The 10,260-nt window shown below is 39.7% G+C and overlaps 1 protein-coding gene across 1 annotated transcript in view; it reads left to right on the plus strand.

Annotated features, from left to right (window-relative positions):
• The window catches only part of IL6ST (interleukin 6 cytokine family signal transducer), a 32,731-nt gene extending 23,675 nt beyond the window's left edge, over nucleotides 1-9,056 (plus strand). Inside the window, exons 14-16 of the mRNA XM_030236764.2 lie at nucleotides 111-207; nucleotides 1,527-1,608; nucleotides 2,464-9,056. Coding sequence (XP_030092624.1) covers nucleotides 111-207; nucleotides 1,527-1,608; nucleotides 2,464-3,189 — 905 coding nt within the window. The 3' untranslated portion in view covers nucleotides 3,190-9,056. The remainder of the gene's footprint in view (nucleotides 1-110; nucleotides 208-1,526; nucleotides 1,609-2,463) is intronic.
• The last annotated feature ends 1,204 nt before the right edge of the window (nucleotides 9,057-10,260 follow it).

Here is a 10,260-nt window from a genome sequence, read left to right on the forward strand (position 1 = left end):
ATTGATGTATTTCAGTTTCAGGTTGTCCCTTATCTTTAGGAAATATGTACTGCTGTTGAGTTCTTTAAATGCCAAAGTGGACTATAACTGCTTCTTTTCACCTCCTTCAGGAAAAGGAGAAATTGAAGCCATAGTTGTACCTGTGTGTCTAGCATTCCTGTTGATTGTGCTCCTTGGAGTTCTGTTTTGCTTCAACAAACGTGACCTGTAAGTACAAATGAACTCTTCCTCTTATATTTCTAAGCATTATAGAAATGGCAGTAATTTATGCCAACCCAGTTAAGTATTCTTCAGTTAGAGCAGGAAAAAAGTTAAAACATGCATATATTGATTGGTGTTAAAAACTTCTGTGTTTTCCATGACAAACCAGGGCCTCTTCTGATACTAATTTTTTACTGTTAATTACATACATACTAAATGTTCTATGATTCAATACTGCAAGAAAATTTATGCTTTTCTTGCTGGACATGGTTAGGATTAGCTTTGTTAGGTTTTGATCAGGATAAACTGTCTGTTTCTTAGTCATCCTGTGAATGGAGTTATGGTCTCTAGTTTGTGAAGATTTGGAAATATCTTCCTTTTATGTGGGCTGTTTAATTACAGCATTAACAAACGTGAAGCTTTATGACAAAAAAAAAAAAGGCAGACATCATGATCTTCATTAACTCTGTGCCTGTTTACTGACTTCTGGGATACAGCCTGCCTCCTCCTGCTCCCCCACCCCAAAGCTCTCGTCTGTAGCTTTAACCAAGATGTCATTGCTGCAGTGTTACCCCTGGCAAGGTGCAGCACCTCTCCTATGTCCCCTTCCAAGTATCCTTTCTTTCTAATTAAAGACAGCATTTTATGCCCTTTTCCTTTTGACCTCCCTTGATGCTCCTAAAATTAGTTCTTAGTGGATGTCAGTTGGAAAGCCATCTTGAAGTGTTCTTCAGAGTTCCCCTTCAGAGGATCTGTTGTTGGATCTGTTTATAAAGAGCAGGATAACTGCATCAGTTTCAAAGCTCGATTGGTTGGGGGTGATGTATCAACAGAAGGTTCTGGTTTTAAGTAATGGTATATTCTTAAGTTACAAAGTAAGTTTTTCTTCCATTTTTCTTTTTTTATTTGTGAAGCTAGCTTAGATTTTGACCTTTGGTATTCATAGTTGTATTCATAGTTATATTGGTATTCATAGTTATATGAAATACCTTTGGTATTCATATTGGCATGCATCATAAACTACCTAAGTAATAGCTCTGTACATTCTAGAGTGCTATGAATTTGAAATAGCTCACTGTTACCATTTGTGACTCTGTGTTACCTTGATAGCTGCATCTAATGTGTGGAGGAGTTCAGTGCAGTGCTGTGTTTTATTAAGTAGTACAGCTTCATACAAGGATGAAAAGTAACCCAGGCAGCATTCCTATTTGGAATACAACATTTTTATGTAAGGGAGTGGTGTTCTGGATTTTGCAGTAGTTGCTATGAACAGGGAATTTGGGGAGTCCATCTTATGACTTTATTCTGTTTTTAATCCTTTACAGAATTAAGAAACATATCTGGCCTATAGTACCTGATCCATCCAAAAGTAACATTGCTCAGTGGTCTCCTCAAGTTCCAGCTAAGGTAATACTCACCTTTCTGCATCCTGTATCTTCCTAGTCTGCAAGGTTTCAGATAAAACAACCAGTGGGAATCTTCTGTCTTCTAGCAGACATGGATTTCAAGGAAAAACCTGAATATTAAATTCATTGACAATGTGATACAATATGGTTAGAAGACTTCATTGCATCTGTAGATTCTGCATTAGATTTACATGGCTCTTAGCACAAATTCACAGTCTAGCACGGGCTTTAAAGTTGTGAGTTAGTTTCAGTTTACTTGTTGGAATGGTCAAGTACTCATTTCTTTGCTCATTCATGGGAAATGAGCATTAAGTAAACAATTCATGATTCCCATTCTTAAAACCCTGAAGTGGCTTGTTTGCACAGTTCAGTCATGAATGAGAGAGAAGACTATAAACAGTTCCTCATGAATGAGAAGATGGCAGCAAAATTTATGCCACATGAGGGATGAATGATCAGGCAAACTCTTTTCAACAAACTTTGGCTAATTTCTTTGAAGAAATATTCTGATGTTCAGTGCATTATTTGAAGTAAAGTATGGTTCTCAGTATAGAATATTCCTGTGCTGCACAGCAAATGCTTCTATCTTTACAGCTCTTAAGAATAATTAAAATGAGAGCAAAGAGTTGCTCACATATCCACTATTGCTTTAGAATAGCTTCATAATTGACTCTGTATTGGAAACAAAGCTGTATCCTTCATTTATTAACACATGCTTTGGAGATATGGCCAGACTTAGTAAAGAGAACTTAGATGAAAAAATTCAAAGACATTGTGAGTAAAAATTCTTATTTCTTGAGGCTTTTGATTTGTAACATAACCTTCCTCTTAGGCGACATCCATCTCTTTCTTTCAGCATAACATCAGTTCCAAAGATCAGATGTACCCAGAAGGCAGCTTTACAGATGTAAGCGTTGTAGAAATAGAAGCTGATGACAAGAAGTCTTTTTCAGATCAAGATCTAAAACCCTTTGACTTGCTTAAAAAAGAGAAAAGTACTTCAGAAGGACACAGCAGTGGTATTGGAGGATCCTCGTGCATGTCTTCTCCTAGGCAAAGTGTCTCTGACAGCGACGAAGGTGAAACAACACAGAACACTTCAAGCACTGTACAGTATTCAACTGTGGTGCTTAATGGCTACAGAGACCAGACACCTGTGCAAGTCTTTTCAAGGTCTGAGTCAACTCAGCCCCTGCTAGATTCAGAAGAGAGATCAGAGGATCATGCTGGAGGAGCTGACAGTACAGCACAGAGGCAGCAGTATTTCAGACAAAATGGTGGTCAGGATGAAACCAACACAGACAGGCCATGCTTTGAAAGAACAAAGCAGATTACTCATGCTAGTGAGGGAGATCTTGTTGGATTTGTTCAACTGCAGATCTCAGGTCAGAGTTCACAGCCATTGGGACTTGGGATGGAAAAAAATACCCAGGAAGCTGCTGTATCAAATGTTTTACAGACATGTACTGAAGGACAAACTGTGAGACCTGAAACAGTGGAAGAAAATCCACTTTCAGTTGATGAAATGCCAAAAAGTTATCTCCCACAGACTGTGAGACAAGGGGGCTATATGCCTCAGTGAGAGAAAAGACTGGCTCTGTTTAGGCCTTCCTTAGTGCCTGTTCACATTTTCCCCTGTGTTTCTGATAAAGTAAGCTAGGTATTTTTATCTTACTGCAGATAGAAAAACTGAAATTAAGCAAAGAGAAAAATACACAAATTGACAAGATACAATAAGGACTGTTTTTATGGAAAATTTCCAGTCCAGACCTACTGGAGATTTACTTTCATGCACTACATAAAACCTTACATCTGGATAGCTGAACAAGCCTTTGTGCTACATTGGGCATTTTGTATCTCTTCATAACAAAATTTCACACGATTGAAAAGGTCAAGTTTTAAATATCCACATCAGCCAATAGACCTCCCAGAAGAAACACTTTGATGCGTGGCAGCCTAAAAAGCCAGCTCTAGTTGCACAGTGTAGCTTTGTGCAAAAGTAAGACTGAAGCTCAGTATTCTGATGTGGAAGAATACTTGTGTGATACACCTTTCAGTGACTTAATTGACTTACTGAATTGTGACTTGGCCCAGTGCCTCAATTTTCAGCTTACCAGACCTGCAATTCATGTTTGAAACCCATAAAAATTAAATGGAACTTGCTACATTGTACAAATAGGAAAACACCAAGATCACTTGAATCTGAATGCTACTATAGTAACTGATACTTTACCTACATTTAGATATGTGTACGCATGAACTATGGAGTAATTTGGCCCAAAAAATGTGCCTTGCAACTTGACGCACAGCAATTCAGTCTCATTTGAAAATTTGGAAATCAGATGACAACACAGATCAGCAGCTATTTAAAGGCTTTGTACCCCAGTCACTCTTTGATTATATGAGACTTCTGTCATCATACTTGCCTTTGTTTAATAAGTGCACCTTTGATGTGTACAGCTCAAGTAACAAGCTGTAAGTTTTTACCATTTTACTCAGTGCTCAAGAGAAAGGAAGTATGACCTTCTTCCTGACAGACTGCAGCTATTAGTGTGCTGTAATCTCACTGCTAATACTGCAGGACATCCTTGAAACTAAAAGCAGCCAAAGCATTGAAGTCATTGGTGCTCTTGGAGCTAAAGCCAAAACCTATACTCTCAATTTGAACTTTGCTGGTAGTACATCTCTGTTAGTAATCATGAGCCACAAAACACACTGAAGTGGTTGTTAAAATTCCTTACTTTTTTCTTAATGTATCACTTTTTCCCTGCTCAAACAGGATTTTTTTTTTTTTTTTGAGGAAGCTACATTTCTTGGAAACTTCCTCTACCAGTGTTTAAACAGAAATCAAATTACAGGACAATAAGCCCCTTTTTCAGTGATAACCAGAAATTTTATGGCACTCTTAAAGTTTTTTTTTTTAATTAATTCTAAATCTAATATAGGCTAGTCAGCTTTCTAATCTGACACTAACAAAAATGTATTTCAAAACACTAAATGCTGTTTTGTGAGACTAAAACAAATGTTTTATTTCTCCTTCAGCAAAATAACCATGTATTTAAGACCACCTGAAACCTTTTGTGCTGTGACCTCTGGTACTGCTGTTCTGCAGAGCACTTGCTAAAAGCCCTTGAAAGGCCTGCCTGTGTCAGTATCATTTCATCTTCCCTTGTCTGCCAGCTTGCGTGGAAGGTTGGGTGTACATGTATTTACATGTGTCTTATGCTTTTGTTATGCAAAAAATTAAGTGCAAGAGTAAATTCGTAAGATTACCTCTTGAAGTTTGGAATATTTAAAACTGATAAAGAATGCAGAGTCTTTCATAACATTTCAGTATTCCACAGTTCCTTTCTTCTGACAGTATTTTTCTGTATCTGGGCACTGTTTTTAATTAAAAGGCTACATTGCAGCTTTCTATAATTACCCCTTTCTTCAGACCAGTCATCTTCCTTTTCATCCCACTGCACCTCAGCACCTTTAAACTCCCTCTTAGAGGGCTAAGGTGTAATGAAGACTGCTGTCATGAGGCAGCAGAGAGACTTTCATTTTTCAGAGGTTGAAGGGGCATTCCTTTTTTGGAACACATTCCTCTTGGAAAAAATAGCAGTTACTTTACTGGGGGATGAGTTATCTTCTCTATGCAAACTTCACAGTGACTGTAGAAACTAGAAGTAAAAGGGGAAGTCTCTGTTGAGCAGTGTGCATGCTTATTAGAGCATTCAATCCATCTTCTCATTTCTGAAGTATTATAGGCTACTACCTGGCTACATAGTTGTCCTGGTCTAGGGCAAATTTGGGAGGAAACTTCCAAAGGGGTTCTTTTAAAAAGCAAATTCAAGCAGCCCCTCCCCCTACTGATTTGGGAAAAGATTTCATTGGAGAAAAGTGGAAAAAAAAAACCCTGTTTATTTAACAGGCAAAGTATTCACAAGCATGAAAAATGAATAATATTAAACACTAAAACCTCTCAGTGTTCTGAAGAGATGGGAAATTCAGAAAGTCCTTGTCATGGGGTGTACCTTGGCTTGCTCAGTCTCTTATCAGCCTCTCCTATGCTGCACAGTGCCACCTCCTGGTTCCCAATAGGCCACAGGTGTGAGCTCCCAGTGTTTTTCTGGGTTTTCAGAAAAAACAGGGCTGAACAGCTCCAAGAAAAGGAAAAGCCACAGTCTGGGGAGCTTTTCTGTCTCAGCCAGCTAAAAGTTAACTAAAAGCAAAGGAGAGCTTCCTCTGCTGTCCGTGCTGCAGACAGCACAGTCTGTGGGATGGATGTGGGGAGCAAGGAAGTCCCTGAGAACAAACTCTGTGCTTCTTCTCCCCTTCAGCTCTCAGAAACATCTTAAAGGTGCAGAACTTAATACCCAGCATAAACAGAACAGATGACTGGGGATACAAGCATCATAAAGTCACGCAGGACAGTAGTCTAAACAGTGCTGCAAAGGTCTGGATGTTTTCAAAAACATGTTGATGATTTTTTTGAGTATGTTTTTGTGATTCAGTAATACTAACTTTTGATAGCATATGTTATTTGAGGGAGAATGTCAGGTAGTCCTTAAGTTGTTACTAGCCTTTCTGTAAAGGGAAAGGATTTTCTTCTCAGTTGCTGTTAATCATGGACCACTCAAACTTAACTGCTGCTTAAGATATTCTGATTCTTAAAATCTGTGCTGACAAGAGTTCTGGCCTGTCATTTCTGGCATCTTTGATTGTTGTTTATGGGCCAGTGGTAATAAACTCAAAGAATTGAGTGAGTCCTTGAGAAAGTTCTGGCTGGCTGGCAGTGACATGCTCTCTTTTGAGGTAGAGCATTTATCTAGGGCTAAAATACTAAAGACTAAGCAGGAGCTCCTAATGGGTGAACAGCTTGTAGAAGCCACAATACATAAAAATTACAGGTATACAGCTAGTTCATAAACCTATGTGCCAAATACATTGTGCAGTGTTCAGGGTTTGACAAGATTTTGTACTTTGGACTGTAAAAATCTAAGTGTATCAAACAGTTGCATAAAGGTTTTTAAGAGTATCTGCAGTATAATTATAGCAATCCACTGAAATTTTCTGAGCTTGGCCCTAATATAGTAACTGAAGAAAAAGTTCTCTCCCTCCTCCACCTCCCCAACCCCCTTCACCAATGGCTATTGGTGCACATAACAAAATAAAGGCATTATTATAGTCACATTTCAGTATAGACACTTTCATGTCCATCTTGATTTCCTGGACTGGAATTTTTCAGGTATAGGTGGAAGACTAGTTGTAAGGACTGTTAATTTGGTGGTGGGGAAGGGAGGCTAGTAGAAATATATTATCATATTTGAAAAACTTCTTAAATGCAGGGTGGCTAATGCTCCTCTGTTTACAAGAGAAGTGAATATATTACTTTTGTAATTCTATTGTGGTGGTTCTGTTAGACCAGGAGATGATTGGTATTGTTTTCTGGAGTGTGTTGGCTCACTTTAAGGGCAGATAGTCTAGGAATATCCTCTCCTGCTGCAGTGAAAATCTTGGGATTGCTTCACACATGCTTTTATAGAAAATTAAGCTGTCTGTTACACCTTATCGTGGCAGTACAAGCACAGCAGAGGAAAAAAATTTTTAAACTTTGTCCTGGAGAGTTTATGACAAGTATGTGTTTGAATGGTACAGAAGGGTACCAAAAGCTGGAAAAACCTTAGCCCTGGGAGGATGAGGAAGTTTGCATGCTAGGGCTGAGTCTCATTCTTGGGCTCTGGAGAAGTTCTGTAACCTGGGTGGGAGCTTCAGCTTTGTAAATCATGAGCGTTGTCAGGTGGTTAAAACATACATCAGTATGCCTGGTATGTGGGGTCACCACTGCTGATAAAGTAATAGTTTAATTAGAGACAGGTCTCAGATACACTGATGTGGATCTTGGGTAATGCTGCAATGGAATTGACTTCTCAGTGGGATCTGAAACTCCAAAGACTTCAGATTGTCAGTAGTCTGCCCCACTCCAGGACATTTTGCATTGTAATTTATCTGCATTAAATGGGACTAAATACTCTAGTTTATTTTCCCCATTAGACAGTGGTTGTAGTTGAGATTAACTGTTACTTGAGTGCATTCCTTTACCTGGGTTAAAAAGTCCTTTTGACTGAGACTGTAAGAGTTCCTTAATCCCCATAACCTCTTGTCTGTCTGCAAGGATGGATACATATAGCCATTTTAAATTCCAGGAGTTGCTTGTAATACTGTAAAGGAGAAGTTTATATAAAAATGTTGAGTCTTCTGTCATGAAACAGCTGTTAGGGAACTGCAGCCAACCCGAATCTTCAGCTTTGCTTTTGATCCAGAAAACTGCAGTAAAGTGGAGGTATAAGTGCAAAAATCTGGAGGAGGTTGAAATTAAGTATCTTGTATTGGATTCATGAATTTCCATTTCTCTTCCTTTAAAGTGAAAGCATCAGTAAAACAAACAAACAAAAAACCCTAAAAAACATGTGAATTTGCTTTCACTGTTGTTTCCTTTGTAGGACTTGTGCAATCTGAGCCATTTTTGAAAATAAAAGCAGTGCTGACTTAATGCGCAAGGATGCATTTCTAAGGCCACAGATATGATAAAACAAACCTAAAAATAACAATGAAGGGCCAGATTTCAACAATTGTCTGCTTCCCTCCCTCTTAACTGTAGTGCAGACAGAGGATGGGCAGCAAGTACCTCCCAGAATGCAGCCTTAGCCAGTACTTGTATTTATGTGCAAAGACAACCTGAAGGGGATATATGCAATAATGTCATTGCTGCTCTGCAGAAGCACACTTCTGTAACAATAGATGAAAAACACTTATGGCACAACTGTTGACTGATGGCTGGAAAGCTCCACATCCACATCCTCCTGCTCAGACTGAAATGTCAGCTGTTCTTCTCTGGGGATCACGGGCGTGGCAGATGGGCATTCTCTGCAGTGTGAAACTGTTAACACCTATCACTTTTCATCATCAAAGCACATTTGTTAATGGATCCAGTCAACTTGCCGTGTTTTTTTTAATACACCAGTTTTGTTTACAGTGTCACATCTAGCCTGACACTTTGATACAGCCAGGGATTGTCTAGTAACCAATTGCTTTTATTTGGGGATAAGAAGTTACTGGTCACCCAGTTTGCTGTGCCAATATATGCATCTAGGTGAGCGGAGGTGTGGGACACAGGAACAGATGTACCAACAAGGAAAGTGCCTTGATGCTGGATTGGATGGCTAGTGAATGTAAACATTAAGTTAAATTTTGCTATGTTCTTAAAGTAAGTATGGCCAATTAAGCTAGTGGTAATTTGAATGCCAGCTTTAAAGGGCTTGCATACTCTGGCCAGAGGTTAAACTTGTAAATTGCTGCATAAGCTGTCTCTGTATGGAAATGTGTTTTAATACCTGTTCACTGTCTTTATTCTTTTGCAAGCTGCATGTGTATTGTCATATAAAATCTGCTTTCTACAATTTATTTTGATGGTCAGTTTTGAGTGGCTTCCTCTTTGTTACCTGACTGAGCCTGAATGTTTCATTTCTGTAGTACATAATATGCAGAAAAAACCAAAACAAAATTCCATATTTACCTTTTGTGCTGGAGTCAGTGTTTTGTAATGCTGACCAAGTAGTAACCACAGAACAAGAGTATGGGCCACTGCTTCACACACAAGAAACAGAGAGACATGACCATGACATTGCTGGATAAAAGACTACCTTGTGGCACCTGTGGCCACGTTCAGCAGCAGGTGAATGCACTTTAATCCTGCCTTTGTAATTGCTCCTGGAAACAGAAACAATGCTCTCCACCCACAGTCTCATTTCCATGAAATGGCTATGTCTGGCAGTACTCTTGGTCTCATCTGGGTTTAGTTCTTTTATTTCTCATGGATAGTGGATCCTCACAGATTAAGATCTCAGTATTAAAAAGTACTAACATCACAGTAAGCAGAGTTGGGTCTTCAAAGGCTGGTCACCTTCACAAAAGGCTGTAAGGTGGGCAGCTGGAGAAAGACTGCTCCCCTTTCCTGGCTGAAATCCTCATTTTAATAGACTGAAATTCCTGCGAAGCTGAGGGGGCAGCGGGGTGGGGAAGGGGGTGATCCATTTTACGTCACCAGAAATTATTATTGCCACAGAAGAGCCATCCCAGGTGTTTTCATGCATGAGCTAATGCTTGGTGGTGTTGGGTGCAAAGACTCCTATTTCAAAATGTTGGTTTACTGCACAGTTGTTCACTGACCACTGTTTCACATAAGGCCCTTCACCTTCCTAGAGAGGCATCACATTTTTGTGTCCTGCTCCCTTGTGCTCACAGCTGATGAGCTTTAGTGCAGTTGAGCCCCATAAGGAGGACAAAGTGTGTGCAGAAGAGGAGGCAGCAGTTTGTATTTTACAGGCTGCTCCTTGCTGCCAGAGCAAGACAGGAAACGTGTACTTGGGCACTGTACACTCAGAACTCCAGAAGCAGCTTGTTTCCAGAAAGGAAGAAGTTCTCCATCCCTATGCCAGAGGTCAGCAGAGTCTGCAGCACAGGAGCAGGAGGTGTGCCTAACCATGTTCTATATTTGAAGTAGCTAGGTCTGTCCAGCCAGGGTTGGCACTGGACAGCAGCACAGCACCTCTGAGAGGTGCACAGGGGCCCTGCCAGCCCTGCCCAGCGCTGGGTAATGTAGTGCAGC

This window comes from Serinus canaria, chromosome Z (assembly GCF_022539315.1).
Source record: "Serinus canaria isolate serCan28SL12 chromosome Z, serCan2020, whole genome shotgun sequence".
NCBI classification, from domain to species: domain Eukaryota; kingdom Metazoa; phylum Chordata; class Aves; order Passeriformes; family Fringillidae; genus Serinus; species Serinus canaria.